This window comes from Suillus discolor, assembly GCF_016758755.1.
Source record: "Suillus discolor strain FC423 chromosome Unknown F5147scaffold_18, whole genome shotgun sequence".
NCBI classification, from domain to species: Eukaryota; Fungi; Basidiomycota; class Agaricomycetes; order Boletales; family Suillaceae; genus Suillus; species Suillus discolor.
In genome coordinates, this window is record NW_024541265.1 from 279104 (window position 1) to 293753 (window position 14650).

At 47.6% G+C, this 14650-nt stretch overlaps 7 protein-coding genes across 7 annotated transcripts; 4 read left to right on the plus strand and 3 right to left on the minus strand.

Moving 5' to 3' along the window:
- Positions 1 to 673: 673 nt before the first annotated feature.
- Positions 674 to 1734, plus strand: F5147DRAFT_686832 (uncharacterized protein). Its single transcript, XM_041436789.1, has 5 exons — positions 674 to 833; positions 886 to 981; positions 1044 to 1233; positions 1280 to 1490; positions 1543 to 1734. Exons 1-5 carry the CDS (start codon positions 743 to 745, stop codon positions 1564 to 1566), a joined length of 612 nt encoding a protein of 203 aa, XP_041294588.1. The 5' UTR covers positions 674 to 742; the 3' UTR covers positions 1567 to 1734.
- F5147DRAFT_633401 (rab-GTPase-TBC domain-containing protein) lies at positions 1720 to 4154 on the minus strand (the record flags this gene model as incomplete). The annotated part of the gene is made up of 12 exons (XM_041432840.1): positions 3532 to 4154; positions 3462 to 3485; positions 3310 to 3406; positions 3162 to 3257; positions 2964 to 3111; positions 2811 to 2912; positions 2589 to 2701; positions 2365 to 2536; positions 2093 to 2313; positions 1979 to 2033; positions 1858 to 1925; positions 1720 to 1807 (listed from the first exon to the last, which is right to left on the minus strand). The coding sequence occupies exons 1-12, from the start codon at positions 4058 to 4060 to the stop codon at positions 1720 to 1722; spliced, it is 1713 nt and encodes a 570-aa protein (XP_041294589.1). The 5' UTR covers positions 4061 to 4154.
- A 57-nt stretch (positions 4155 to 4211) lies between these two features.
- Positions 4212 to 6291, plus strand: F5147DRAFT_686845 (uncharacterized protein). Its single transcript, XM_041436790.1, has 6 exons — positions 4212 to 4653; positions 4706 to 4928; positions 4978 to 5049; positions 5110 to 5163; positions 5224 to 5883; positions 5936 to 6291. Exons 1-6 carry the CDS (start codon positions 4445 to 4447, stop codon positions 6095 to 6097), a joined length of 1380 nt encoding a protein of 459 aa, XP_041294590.1. The 5' UTR covers positions 4212 to 4444; the 3' UTR covers positions 6098 to 6291.
- On the plus strand, positions 6292 to 8349 carry F5147DRAFT_759970 (uncharacterized protein). The gene is made up of 7 exons (XM_041440466.1): positions 6292 to 6404; positions 6461 to 6701; positions 6755 to 6977; positions 7031 to 7102; positions 7154 to 7207; positions 7264 to 7935; positions 7993 to 8349. Exons 2-7 carry the CDS (start codon positions 6502 to 6504, stop codon positions 8149 to 8151), a joined length of 1380 nt encoding a protein of 459 aa, XP_041294591.1. The 5' UTR covers positions 6292 to 6404; positions 6461 to 6501; the 3' UTR covers positions 8152 to 8349.
- Positions 8350 to 8650: 301 nt separating this feature from the next.
- F5147DRAFT_793995 (pyridoxal phosphate-dependent transferase) lies at positions 8651 to 10613 on the plus strand (the record flags this gene model as incomplete). Its single annotated transcript, XM_041443131.1, has 8 exons — positions 8651 to 8819; positions 8884 to 8948; positions 9006 to 9180; positions 9241 to 9323; positions 9372 to 9713; positions 9768 to 9845; positions 9902 to 9999; positions 10051 to 10613. The coding sequence occupies 8 exons, from the start codon at positions 8651 to 8653 to the stop codon at positions 10382 to 10384; spliced, it is 1344 nt and encodes a 447-aa protein (XP_041294592.1). The 3' UTR covers positions 10385 to 10613.
- Positions 10614 to 10786: 173 nt separating this feature from the next.
- F5147DRAFT_573582 (HSP20-like chaperone) lies at positions 10787 to 11349 on the minus strand (the record flags this gene model as incomplete). Its single annotated transcript, XM_041431165.1, has 3 exons — positions 10787 to 10885; positions 10951 to 11155; positions 11207 to 11349. 3 exons carry the CDS (start codon positions 11347 to 11349, stop codon positions 10787 to 10789), a joined length of 447 nt encoding a protein of 148 aa, XP_041294593.1.
- Positions 11350 to 12270: 921 nt separating this feature from the next.
- F5147DRAFT_771965 (MFS general substrate transporter) lies at positions 12271 to 14352 on the minus strand (the record flags this gene model as incomplete). Its single annotated transcript, XM_041441305.1, has 10 exons — positions 12271 to 12417; positions 12469 to 12601; positions 12651 to 12784; positions 12841 to 12932; positions 12987 to 13100; positions 13153 to 13658; positions 13705 to 13811; positions 13864 to 13997; positions 14055 to 14121; positions 14179 to 14352. The coding sequence occupies 10 exons, from the start codon at positions 14350 to 14352 to the stop codon at positions 12271 to 12273; spliced, it is 1608 nt and encodes a 535-aa protein (XP_041294594.1).
- Positions 14353 to 14650: the final 298 nt, after the last annotated feature.

Here is a 14650-nt window from a genome sequence, read left to right on the forward strand (position 1 = left end):
GTTAGGCCAGGGCGAGACACATACTGGGTGTGAGAAGTTCCTTGTAGGCAGAAGTAAAAAATGGAGTGTGATAGATGTCAGTGAGATCCGCTGGCGTGAAATACGCACTATTTAGCAAATTTCTTCCATTCGAGATCAACTGAACACTTTCAGTACCTTCCATAGAGCCGTAGAGTAGCGTAGCATGAATGATACATTGTCCGACGCCATGCGGAGAAATTTTTGTCAAAATGTTTATGTTGACACACCACACACGTAGTCTTCATATTTTAGAGGTCAACGGTCCTTCATAGCGGCGGCGTCGAAGCGATGGTTGATGTCGGAGGGGTGAACGAGTAGAGGCCAGGGCGCAATGGCGACAGCATTCGAACCGTGTGAACGGTGGACGCTTGGATAAGTTAGAATTTGGACTGAACGAAGGAAGACGAGTTGTCGGACCAGGGCATTGGACTGAATCGGAACGTACAGGTTCGGCGGAGTGAGTAGCGGGCGCAGTAGTGTTGGGGCGTTAGCGAGCAGGCTCCTCGGGGTCTTGCATAGGCTTGAAGGAGCAATGCTCCTAAGTGACGCAACTTATCCAGGATCCGAAGACGAATAACCAACGAATAACAGGGGTCTAGTTGGCTAGTTGGAGTCTAGTCTTAGAGGTCTGACGTCATCCTACTTAAGCATCACCTACATAAACACCAATCCCTTCGGTTCCCAAACCACATCCCTAAACCATTGCATCCATTGTACAATCATGTCTGATTTGAGCCCAGAACAAGCCCGCCTCGATCCCTACTCCAGCATCGCAGAGAGTGGGAATGTCACTCTTCAGGAGAAGATCACCGGTACGCATTCCTCTTCACGAACACCTGATTCATCCCACTGACGGCTCGTCAGGTTTGCACACCGTCATCCAGAAAGCAAAGGTCGGAATGCTCGTCACGCGCGACGTAAACGGGAACTTGCATTCCCGAGCAATGACTCCTACTAAGCGTACGAATTCAATCCTCGCTGCACACTATTCTTCATTCTGATACACTCGTTGCGTTTTAAAGCACTCAGCGACACGCAGCTGAACCTTGTGTTCCTCGCGAACAACGCGTCTCACAAGTTCAATGACATCGAGAATGATGCGCACGTCAATGTCAGCTTCTGTGACGCATCCTCCACAGACTGGGCATCCTACTCCGGTAGAGCCAGAATTACTGAGGACCAGGAATTGATCAATAAACTCTGGTCCCCGATGTGCGTGTAACTGTGTTATGCATTGACATATTTTGACTGGGCGCAGCCTTACCGGCTACTTCGGCGACCTAAAGGATGGTGTCCACAAGGGCGACAAGACTGATCCACGCGTCGCCGTGATCGAGGTCGTTCCGGATGAGATCAAGTACTGGATTACGAATCACTCCTCTGCGGTGCGTACAACGGAAGTGGCTTATGCCGCTGCTACAGGCAAGGCTACGGCTCCTGGACAGTCGCGCATCATCACCAAGGAAGAGGTCAGTGTTCACGTGAGTGAGGAGTTGACCCCAGTTTAATGTTTGTTTGTAGGTCCAACTTTCGCAAGGACTCTAATCCAAGTGGTTCTTTTTCGGCCGTCATAATTGTACTACTTGTCAGAATTTGCCCTGTAGTGATATCAGAAGTTTTGTTTCAATACGTGGACCGCTCGAGGAAATTGATTCCTATGTATTTCATATGTCCTGTGAATTCCAATCAATTTCTGTATTATAAGGGGCGACTTCCCCTTCTAGTCTGAGATGACAAGCGATGAGACGACAAGGAATCCTGATTCTCGTGCATGGCCTCGGCGTAACTGTCGAGCATATCAGGACCATAGGGTAAGGGAAGAGGAAAGCACTGTACAGTAGTTTGTATCGAACCAATTCTTCCTCAAGCTCCTCATTTCGCAGCCGAGCCATTACAAGCTGGTTCTGAACGACCGCTTAGTCAATGTATGAATTCAAAAGTTTAGGTTACAGCTTACAAGAATTTCGACATGCTCTGCATTTAATTGCGCCATATTTGTATCAAGTTCTTTCCTGTCATTAAAGTCCATGCATTCAAAGATGGTCAGCTGTACCTGCCGACGAGTACTCACACCTGCGCGGACAGGCTGCGATTGGTGTTTCGCAACTTATCGATCTCAATGGCATGTGCATCTCGGGTCCGAACAAGGTCCTCATACTCGTGTGAGTAAGCGTCCAACATGAATGGCGTGATCTTCACAGAGATAGCATCCAGCACGAACGCGTCTACATCATACTTAACGCTCTTATCGGGACCGGTGATATGATCTTCAGATGATTCCAAAGGGTCAATCTATTGAATTCACTGTGAAGCAGAGTGTAATGATAAGACGACGCGACCTACCTCATACCGATCAAAAATTTTGTTCTTCAGAAACGCGAGGATGTCATCAAACCTGAGGTTAAGTAGCTTGTCTTCATTCTTCTGGAGTAGCACGATGCTGAATGCAAAGATGGCTTCGATGCCACTGGCCAAACAATTGTCGTATATTCGGACTACAATTTCTAGTGGAAACCTGAGCTTCCACTACTAAGTTACGCTACACACCATGAAAATTGCAGGCGTACCGATAGCTGAAGAGCGTTAAAAACCATTGCGAGCAAAACATGCTAGATTTTATGCCTTGTCTAAGGAAATGAACGTGGAGCACGGGTAGTAATTCTTCTATCAATCGGTCGAACTATTGTCGCTTGAGACAGTGACCATAGATCAACTGAGAGGCATACCTGGTACTAATATCAGAGAGTAAGTGTGAGTGAAAATAAGTGTTGTATTGGATCTCTACATACGAGCCGAAGCTGCAGTTTAGGCATCTCTGGGAGGAAATGACCCCGGAGATCATAAGAGTGCATTAACCTCACGAGGAGCGAGAAGGCCTCTTCATCTGGCATCTAGGTCGTCAAAAGTAAAATAAAATTGAACTGGAGCAATGAAAAGCTCACATTGAGAAGGAGTACTGCTACAACGAAAGGAAGACCTTGACAATAACCAACTTGAGGGTCATACAATGAGTATGCTTTTAGAACGTTGAAAAGATGTTCTTGGCCGATGCCCTGTCCATCGGTAAAGAAATTGTGGTGAGGAAAGGTTCTGTGAGCTGGAGGTCAAGTTATGACTATGGACATCTAAAAAAATCGAACCTTCCGAGATCTCTTGTGATTGCCTTTTCATGAGGACTGGACTCCTTGAGGAGCGAAAGGTATGTATTCTCTAGCTCAGCGTCCTTTGATGCTGCCCTGCCTCAAGCGCCTTATCAGCGGTGGAGCTGAGTGTTAGGAAGCACCGCACATTAATTGCCACATCATTCCACGAAGCGCATCCGGAATCCCCTTCTCGATCGCTTTGGCTAGCTTTTGGGGATTCGAGGCTGCGAAACCCTGATAATCTAAGATACGAGATAAATACCGGATACTAGATCGCTTAGAAAATTGTCACATCACCTGAAATAACGGCTCCCCAGAAACCTTGCGCTGGAGTCAGAACTGAAAATTGGTGCATAGTCGCTCTTACCCCAGTCTATGCCTCCCTGTTCAGATTCTGTTACCTCAGCACGTCGCTCGTTATGGAGGCGCAAGAATTCTTCGTGAAGCTTCTGCTGCCCTTCTCCGGCACTCCGCAATGCTTCTATACTGCCTTCATCGCGGGTACCCTGTGACCCGATACGCGCAAGAATATTACTTCCAGGGGCAGATGGTATCGTTATTGTCGAAGCAGACTTCCTATGTGAGAAATGTCGTAAAGAAGAGAAGGCTCTTGAGGGTGCCGATGAAATAGTCGTCCTGCGGCTCAGCTTCGGAAGCGTATCGTCCGCGTCTGCCTCGGTGACAAGGCTGGTGTCTCCTGAGAGCGGAACGGTTGAGAAGCTTGGATCGTCATCAAGGATCACATCGTTATAGTCGGACTCCGCGACAGATCCTCTTGGGGAAAGCTCCTCATATGTTGGGCCCTTCGGGGAAAGTAAGGTATCGAGAGGTGAAGGTGGATCCGGTTTTGAGGCTACTATAACAGAAACATCGTTTGCGGTACTTCCGTCTGACATTTGAACAGATTATGCTGGAAGATGGTACATGGGTATCAAACTAAATGGGCGCACGCGGCTTGTAAACCAAGGCAACCTGGTTCCAGATCGTCTTCAGTCTCGATCATGCATTGTCACGTGGCTTTCGCCAATACCAATTTTTCAAAAGTCAATTTGCGCATCACTACTATGTGCTCTCTTTCAAAATTCAACGCGACGAGGCCTTGCAAAACTCATATATTCAAAGTGCTCAAGCCTCGCAATGCTTTGTTTACGAGTATCCCTGATTCCTGTCGGACATAAGTCCGTACTTCGTCGCGCAGTCACTTCCCAAGCTGAACGATCTATTAATGTAATCTTTAAGAACACGACTGTATCTGGGGCCCATTAACTAGGCAGGTCACCATGCTTCTCACTGTGACCAGTCGCAACGTACTACTTCCCGATTATGATCTGCCACGACCTGCGACGATCAATGTTGACCTCAGGACTGGTAAAATAATCGAAGTCCGCTTGCGGTACATTGGCGATGGGGTGTGTAGGGAAAGCTGGGCCCCGGGGGAACTACACTTCGTTGATGCTGGAGATAAAATTGTTCTTCCTGGGCTGGTCGAGTAGGTGTCTTTCCTTGTTGCAAAGCACGACTACTAATTGTCACAATGACAGTGCCCATGTCCATCTAGAGGAACCCGGAAACCAGGACTGGGAAGGCTTTTGGACCGGCACACAAGCTGCAGCTGCCGGAGGCGTCACCACTCTAATTGATATGCCCGTCGATTCAAGTCCGCCCACCACCACACCAAGGAACCTTGATATTAAACGTCACTCTGCTCGTGGACAGTGCTGGGTAGATGTTGGATTTTGGGGAGGAGCGATTCCTCAGAATCAAGTATGTGCACCAGCAGGTTCCAGCGTGTCAGATGTTCATCATCTACAAGGCCAAATTGGGACCCCTCTTATCCGCTGGCGTCAGAGGTTTCAAGTGCTTTTTGATCGATACAGGCATCGAGGTAATTCAAAGCCAAAATTCCATGCATAAATATGTTTATATTTATGCCAGCTTCACATAGGAATTCCCTTGCGTTTCTGAGAGTGACCTTCATGCGCACATGTCCTATCTTCAAGTAAGGTTTTATTGAGCATACAAACGATGGCTATAATCTAACTATCAGCATTTTGCAAAGAATTCTGTCATGATTTTCCACGCCGAAATGCAGACCGCTTCTTCACCAGCCCGGCACCGGCTTAATCCAAGGTCATATCAGGAATTCCTCTCTTCGCGTCCTAAAGAGCTTGAGATAGATGCTATCACTTTCATTACTCGTCTCCAAGCGATATACCCCTCAGTGTCCTGTCACATCGCACATCTATCAGCCGCAGCTGCCTTACCCATCATCCGTGCTGCCAAGGACTGTGGATCAAAACTTTCCGTTGAAACCTGTTTTCACTATCTATGTTTATCAGCAGAGGACATCCCAGATGGCGCAACCGAGTACAAATGCACCCCTCCGATTCGCGAGGACTCTAACAGAAATCTCCTCTGGGACGCTCTCGTGGATGGTACCATTGATTGTGTAACTTCCGATCACAGTCCTTGTCTCATCGAAATGAAGGGCCTTGAACGCGGCGATTTCATGGAAGCTTGGGGTGGTGTCAGTTCTCTAGGCCTTGGATTAAGCCTTCTATGGACGGAAGGAAGGAAGAGAGACATATCACTTGGACAGATCATCCGTTGGATGAGCATTAGAAATGCCGAGTTAGCGGGACTGTCTGGTACTAAGGGCCAGCTGAAAGTGGGACATGACGGAGATTTAGTGATCTGGGATCCGGAACCAGAATTCAAGGTGAATTCTAGTTCTGCTACTGCTCCCGTGACGATAACCGACCGAGTGATAGGTCTCGAAAGAACATTTGTATTTCAAGAACAAGTTAACCCCATACGACGGCATGACTTTGAAGGGCCTCGTACACAAAACATTTGTTCGTGGTAGATTGGCTTACGATTCGGCACTTCAAGATGGTTTCACGGGTCTTCAACCTTCCGGAGAGCTACTATAGGTACTTGCGTGACAATTCTTGCTTGTGTGCAGTGTGTTGTAAACTGGGCAGAACGTTGCAGTCTCGAATTTGCGGCGACCTGTATTAGTTTGGTGGTCTTTGAAATCACTATCTGAGTGCAAGCAGCGACACTGAACTTTCGGTCGAATAGACTAATCAAAGGAAGTTTACAAGCCACGATTGGCTGATTGGGCTGAAGATGTTTATATATATCTAACACTACCAGCCAGCCGGGCTGGGCACCTAGTAGTACGAAGCAACATTGACCTTGAATTACTGGGCACGTCCGAGTCGTAGTACATACGATGTGAGTGTTCATTTATCATTTGTTTGGTATAGCTCGAAGCTTAATCGTATCTACAGTTGATCATATTGCGCTGTCAGTTGAAACTTTCGATAAGACCATGAACAACCAGTCCCTAGTTGTGACTGGCCGGAATGTCTTGCTGCCCGGTTCGGATCAGCCGCAGCCAGCAACGATCACGGTGAACATCGACACAGGTAAGATCACGGACATCCAAACAGTGTATGCAGAACGAAGTCCGGGCGGAGATGCAACGTTCATTGATGCAGGAGAAAAGTTTGTTCTTCCTGGATTAGTCGAGTGAGTGTTTGCCCCACATCCCCATGAGAACTGTCATTTGAATGCCTTTGCAGTGCCCACGTTCATCTAAATGAGCCTGGTCGAACGGACTGGGAAGGCTTTTGGACTGGTACGCGGGCAGCTGTGGCAGGAGGAATCACCACGGTCGTGGATATGCCCTTAAACTCTATACCGCCCACGACCACTTTACAGAACCTCGAGATCAAGCGACAAACTGCACAAGGCCAGTGCTGGGCCGACGTTGGCTTTTGGGGTGGAGTTATTCCAGGGAACCAGGCAAGCTGCGCGTTTGAGACTCTCTGAAGAAATCACCTCATACTGAAATAAAGGCAGACCTGAAACTATTAGTGGCTGCCGGAGTAAAAGGATTCAAGTGCTTTTTGATTGAAAGCGGTGTCGAGGTGAGTGAGATATTGCGTCCTATCATCCAATGGCTCACAACATCTGTCCAGGAATTCCCTTGCGTCTCAGAACACGATCTCCATGCGCATATGCAAGAGCTCCAGGTCAAACTGCATATGAGGACCAAGTGAGCTACTAGCTAACTTTTTCTCTCTCGCAGGATCAATCGACTGTCCTGTTGTTCCACGCAGAGCTTGAGGGTGATTCCTGCTCAGTGAAAACCCACGAGGAGCACGATCCAACAGCATATCAAACCTTCCTCTCCTCTCGCCCTCAGGAGCTTGAGGCCAACGCTATCTCTCTGATTACCGTCTTGCAAGAGAAATACAGCTCCCTTCGTTGCCACATCGTTCACCTATCTGCATCTTCTGCTCTTCCTATTATTCGTGCTGCACGTTCTCGTCGGTTGAATCTGACGGTGGAAACATGTTTCCATTATTTGTGCCTCTCAGCGGACGACATACCAGATGGCCGACCTGAGTTCAAGTGCTGCCCCCCTATTCGTTCCGAATCAAACAGAGATGCACTGTGGGAGGCATTAATAGATGGTACCATCGACTGTGTGGTATCCGATCACAGTCCATGTGTAGCAGAGTTGAAGAAGTTCGAGGAGGGCAATATCATGACTGCCTGGGGAGGCATAAACAGTCTCGGCTTTGGCCTTAGCCTTCTATGGACAGAAGGCCAAAAGAGGGGCATTAGCCTGCGTCAGATTATTCGTTGGACGAGCGAAGAAACCGCGAAACACGCTGGGCTTTCATCATCCAAAGGGCAATTATCAGTAGGGTATGATGGCGACCTCATCATCTGGGACCCTGCAGCCGAGTTCAAGGTATATTATAAACACTTTCGATTTTGCCAAGTCATTCTTTAACGTTAACATCGACAGGTGTCAAAGGAACTTTTCCACTTCAAGAACAAATTCTCCGCATACGAAGGGATGGTGCTAAATGGAGTTGTGCAGCAAACGATTTTGCGCGGCCGCGTGGCCTACGATAGGGCGCAGAACGGCTTTGATGGTCTTACCCCCATCGGCAAGCTCCTGTGATTCCCAATGATTAACGAGGGGCTACAGTCTTGTTGAATCCTTCTCCCTCATTCAGCCCAAGTATTGGTGTTGTACGATCTGTTATACCAGTCATAATATTTCGGAACGCCGTCCGTTACAAGCACGGAGCTATTATTATAGTATCATCATGGAGCACGCGTACTATAATTAGAACCCCTGAGCGTGTTGTTGTACGTATATCGCTTAGTCGACATACTTCAGTCAACTTGGCCTCTTAAATTTTGATTAGCCACACCACCAATTCACTACCATGCCTGTTCTTAACAGAGTATTTACATGCACAAGGGCCATCCGTTCAACGGGCAGTTCTGGCGTCGCCAAATGTTCTGTATCTCCAGTGATTAGGTAGACATTCACGCCTCTATGATAGCTACTTCGGGTCACTAATCCGCGTCGTGGCCATCTCAGAAACGATCATGCCCGACCCTGCGAGCCTGTCGTTTCTGCAGGTGGTAAGCTCATATCACAGTCGCGGGCGATGACCACCTCTGCCGATTCCCTCGTTGCCTTTGGACAACAACATGTCACCAGAGGCCTCGGCCGCCTCACAGAAGCTGTTATGGCAAAGGGTGAGGGTTCGTACGTGACCTTTGAGGATGGACGTAGGATGTTAGATTTCAGCTGTGGCATCGGTGTGACAAACCTTGGTGAGTTGCTACACGCTCCACAGTGAATCATTCACTAGAATTCCGTGGTGATACGCTCCTCTAGGTCATTGCCACCCGAAGGTTTCCAAAGCTGCAGCAGATCAATGTGTGAACATTGTTCATGCTCAGGTATGTTCTAACTTCGAAATGCTGTTTGAGATAAACTCACTCTTGGTACTCTTCTAGTGCAGCATCTCATTCCATGGCCCTTACTTGCGCCTGATCGAGAAACTTCTTCCAATCATGCCTGATCCCTCGCTTGACTCGTTCTTCTTTTGGAACTCAGGCTCTGAAGCCATCGAAGCATCCCTCAAGATGGCACGACAAATTACTGGTCGGCAGAACATTATCGCCATGCAGGGTAAGTTGGTGGTAAGTACTCGTACAACGAAGAGCTTAAGCAGAATTTCTGGTGTTGCAGGCGGCTATCATGGTCGAACATTTGGTGCCATGGCTGTTACAAAGAGCAAGACGGTCTATAGTGAAGGGTTCTTTCCATTGATGGTAATTTTGGTGTTTAGGACATCTGCGACTAGACTAACATCATTGTAGCCTGGGGCATTTGCCATACCGTTCCCGTACTGGCACCAACTGGGATTACCGATCAATACGAGTGAAGAAGAGCTCGTCCGACTCTCATTGTATCAACTAGAACTTGTTCTCAAACAACAAACAGCTCCCAGAGACACAGCTGCCATCATTGTCGAGCCTGTACTTGGAGAGGGTGGTTATGTACCAGCCCCTGCATCTTTCCTCAAAGGATTACGTGCCGTCTGCGACAAACATGGAATCCTCCTTATTGTGGATGAAGTACAGAGTGGATTTGGTAGGACTGGCAAGTACTTCAACGTTGAATATAGTGGTGTCCGGCCCGATATCCTGATAATCGCAAAGGTACAGTGGATTGCTGTGTTAGTCATGGCTAATTGAATCGCTGATTGACCCTAGGGCCTTGCAAATGGATTCCCATTGAGTGGTGTAGTCAGCAGGAAGGAGCTTACGGATAAGTTAGTGCCGGGTTCCATGGTTAGTCCATTACCGCTAGCCCGTGTTTTCTCGTCCCGTTGATAGCATATTTTAAGGGAGGCACATATGCAGGCAACGCCGTATCATGCGCCGCTGCGGTGGCCGTCGCTAACGCCTTTCGTGAAGAGAAGGTGCTAGACAATGTTTCTGCTCGGTGAGATCACTACATCAGCGATCCAGAATTTCGTAGTCTCACAGTTTCTAGCTCAAGCGAACTTTTGACATCGTTAAAGTCCCTTCGTGATGACCCAGAAGTAGGAAGCATGATCGTCGATATCCGGGGCCAGGGCCTGATGGTTGCTGTCGAGTTTGCATCCCCGTCATACTCTCCAACTGATCCCGCACTGGTTCCATCCGCACCGAAGAACCTTGCAAGTCGTGTGACGAAGCGTTGCATGGAGAAGGGGCTTTTAATTCTCACGACTTCATTATATGAAGTCATCAGGTTCATACCTCCTCTGAATATCTCGCAGGGCGATTTGCAAAAAGGTTGTCAGATATTTGCGGAATCAGTCAAAGAAGTCGTCCGAGAAGGTTGAATAGTCGTTCTTTTGTACCGAGTATCTGACATGTTTTGTCATGTTCGTCGAGCGTAGAAATCTATGCATTTGTATTTCCAGGATGTAGAATGTAGTTCTACCTATGACTCTCACGTAAGTATTGTAATTAGCTGTGACAGATGCGGGCCGAATTCCGCGCCTCTAAGCAGTAACCGATATAGCAGGTCAGCTGATTGAAATACTTCGATTCAAAAAAATAGCACAGGCAGGACTCGTCCAACGATCGTCCTCCTCCTCAAGCTATCATCATTATTTCGACTCCACTTGGCAGGGGAGCCTGGTAACCACTATTGTACATATACACTATTACTTTTCCACCTGTACTATGCTAATGATATAGACTTGAAATGACAATGGGTTGGGCTAAGCAGATCCATCGCGTCACACGATCGCAATTCGTTGGGGTTGCTGGTCTGGTCCAGCCTTCGGGAAGGACACAGTCAGCACTCCATTCTCCATCTTCGCGTGGACGTCCTCAGCCTAGAGGGTACAATAACTGTCAACACCAGATCGCTACACGGAATTCACATTGTTAGTGTGCTCACCTTGATTCCCTGAGGAATTTGAAGGATCCTGGAACGCTCCTGCACCACATAGCTGCCCTTGTTATAATCATCCGAGCATTTCGACTCTCCGGATATTGTCAGACGATTTCCATGGACCTCGACATTCACATCCTGTTGTTTGATGCCGGGAAGTTCAAATGTCGCCGTGACCGTCTTGGTCTCAGCGTTCTCGTGTAGATCCATTCTGTGATATGAGTCAACGACATAACTACATTGAAATTTATGTCATGCTTACCTAGGAAATGCCCGATCACAGCGATGAGTCAAGGTAGTATTGCCCTCGATGGTAGGGGAGGGATGGAAACGAGCATTGAAAGCATCGTCAAATAACTTGTCGAACTCGGTGAATGGATCGTAAAATGTGCGCACTAGAGACATGATTAAGTGCAGAAATAGTAGATGTCGAGAGAAGGTGTTTTGGTGGTTGTTACTGACTGCCAGTGAGGTTGGAGGAGTTTGCTCAAGTCTGAGCGACTCTGACCAGCATTGATATACATGTCCGTGACAATATATAACATATAACAAACGTCTGTAATGTTCACGATTATACGAGTGTCTTCTAGAAGTTACTCGGTATTTGGTTGAATGGCGATCGACGACATTCTGTAATATTCGAGATTGATTCCGAGTTGAGAAGCCGTTAGTAACTTAGCGTCGAGTTCCATATTTGAACACAAAAGTCCTGTTTACATGTGTTTTGTTTATTACTAGGAAGGAAAGTTGGACTCAATCAAAGTCCGTCGGCCCAACAGAGCTAGCAGCCACATCGGCTAAGATGACAATTCCAAAGGAAGTCGAAGCATCCATGAAGAAACCGAGCACATTCGACTGCGTTGAGCTGGGAACGCTGCAACCAGACAACATCCAATAAAAAATTGGATGAGTCGTAATGTTTGAGTATAGTTAGGGAAGCCTGAGATGATCATTTGAAGGCAATAGAAAGAGGGAAAGGAGGAACCACTCTCAGAGGACAAGGCAAAAATGTTGGAGATAGTTGATAAAGGAGTCGCAGTCCGCGCGGATGACGAGTCCATTCTCGGACCAAGTCTTTGTACATTTTGAGGGAGGGATGATGATGACTTTCCGAACGAGGTGGTCACATTGGACCCCCAAGAATAGGATCTCCCGGTTACTGTGGATCGATTAACGTACATCGATAATCGGCTTAAATTGATTCTGCATATATAGCGATACCTCAGCTGGCTACTGATACTTACGGTCATCGAATTCTGACCTTTCTATTACTTCCTGCCCCTCAGTATTCAATCAGGGTCAGTTGGACGTGTGATCGTCTAAACCTTACTTGGCATCCAGCGCCTGCTTCTCCCGCTCAACACTGGCTTCTCTCCAGTTCCTGCCTTTGTACAACACCAGCAGGATCATGCACTCGACGACAACCATCAGACCTGCCCAGAGAGTATACAGACCACCGTCACCAATAGTATCCTAAACTAACGTCAGATTGGCCTTCTGCAAACTGTTATGACCTTGACTCACTTGTAAAGGAACCGCAATCTCGGCAGCGACAAAAGCAAACAGACCACGGAAAGAACTATTTGCTGCTACTGCCATTGATGAGCGACCAGTGTTTGCATCGACAAGGTATGCCAGTGTGCTTGCGTAGATCCATCTATCGTGGATGAGAAGTAGAATACAATGTAAAAACTCAGTGAACGTACACGGATAAAAATCCAGTGAGGAACAGCATCACACACACAGCGGCAACATGGACTCGTTCTTGGCACACCCAGGCGTATCCAATCACAGACAGAAGTGACCACAACATGGCGATTTTCGTGCTCTCGAGGCGCATCTGAATGAATTTGCATCAGCCATCTGCTGAGTCAGTGCTAGTGGTTCGACGTTCACCTCTGGAAAGCTGACCCCTCCATTTTCAGCCTTTAGCCGAGCAAGTGTCCTATCAGACCAATAACCACCTGATATGCTGCCAGCCACGGAGCCTGCAATAAGTAGATGTGTCAGGCAGGTGTTCCCAATGCTTGTAATTCACTCACCGACACCATAGACAAGCAAAACAAGGCCGGTCTTCAATGCATCATAACCATAATACACTGACAATGTTCTTGCGCATGTATACGCAACACTAAAGCTAAACGCAAATGTTAAGGCTGGCGCGAGGGGGCATAAAAATCGGTTTCAGCAAGAAATGAGGGCACGCACCTGATGCTATCAAGATAAGCAGGTTGTTCTTGCGGCTGACAATCGCGAAGTATGGAGGGAAAGGGTTGACATCAGCCGTTGACAGTTTCATGTCTTTAATGGCTGATGGTATAACCGGCCGCTGTGCTTCGATATCTTTCGAAGTCGTCTTGTTTTCTCCACCCACTTTTGATTTCGGAATATTTTGCGACTCGTCCTTCGCTTCCGACGACTGCTGCTTTCGGAGTCTCGAATTCAATACGTTCTGGTAAACCACGCTCCTTTCCTTCCTGAAGGTATCCTTGAACAAGACAAGAAATGCCGAAAAGATTATACCTCCCCAGATGACCAAGAACCAGAAAACTGCCCGCCAGCTAAGGCCCTGTGTGAGTGCACCACCAAAGATTGGTCCTAACGAGGGACCGAGGAGAGGTGCAGAATAGTATACACCCATCATTGTACCTCGTTGATGTGGCTCGTATATATCGGCCAGAGTGGCAGTTCCCATACCGAAAATTGCGCTTGACCTACTCAAAGTGAGCACGGACACGAGTGATTGAAGAACTGTCCCACCCTGCGGCTTGCACGATTCGCATGCCAATCATCAAACCAATGGTCCTTGACACGGCCACGATTGCAGATCCAATTATGAAAAGCCCAACGGATAGAAGGTACACGAGCTAGGTTCGCTCATATTAACAAACGACGCTAAGGGCAGCTATAGATACAAACCTTGCGGCCCTTTACCTCGCTAATCGCACTCCAAATGATAGGAAAATTGCCTTGAACCAGAATGAATAGAGATATACTCAGGCTGATATATCCACTGCTGGCGTGTAGCTGCTGCTCGATTTGAGCATTGGCGGCTGTTCCCTGACCGTTCAACCGATATTTGATACAACGGAATCACGGACGCAACCTACGGTTTTGTATGTTAGACCCCAAACCCGAAATTACTGAGGCACCAGATATAATGGACAATATAGCAGTCTGTAGTTGTGTTCAATCAATTTCTACTTAAATATCATGTAGGATAGAAGGACTCACCTTCTTCGCGTTTGACCATATTCGAGGATCGTCCTCAACCACGGCGTGCTCTATATCAAGCTTAATAGGTTCATTTGGCAATATGGAACTGGGGGAATGCGGTTGTGTATCAGTGTGAAATTCCACATCCTGGGCCTCTATAGGTGACAGGTTCGTACTCTGGCTTTCTGCCATGGGGGTAAAATGTCCGATGTACGAGTTGACAATTGTATGACAAGTCACGTATGATTTTATAGATGGTTCATGGATAACAGGAATGTCAGAAAGAGGACTAGTGCCGATACGATAAGAACATGCTGGATGGGAGAACTCCACCGACTATCTGAGGGGTCGGACAATATGGCCGATGAGGGTGCTGTGCTCCAGTCACCCTTACATAGATTAATATGTATCAAGTGACTGCCAGATCTACAACTCTCATCGAGGGCTCGGTTTGGGATAGTCCAGGGATTGATTACGGACTCGAGTTCTT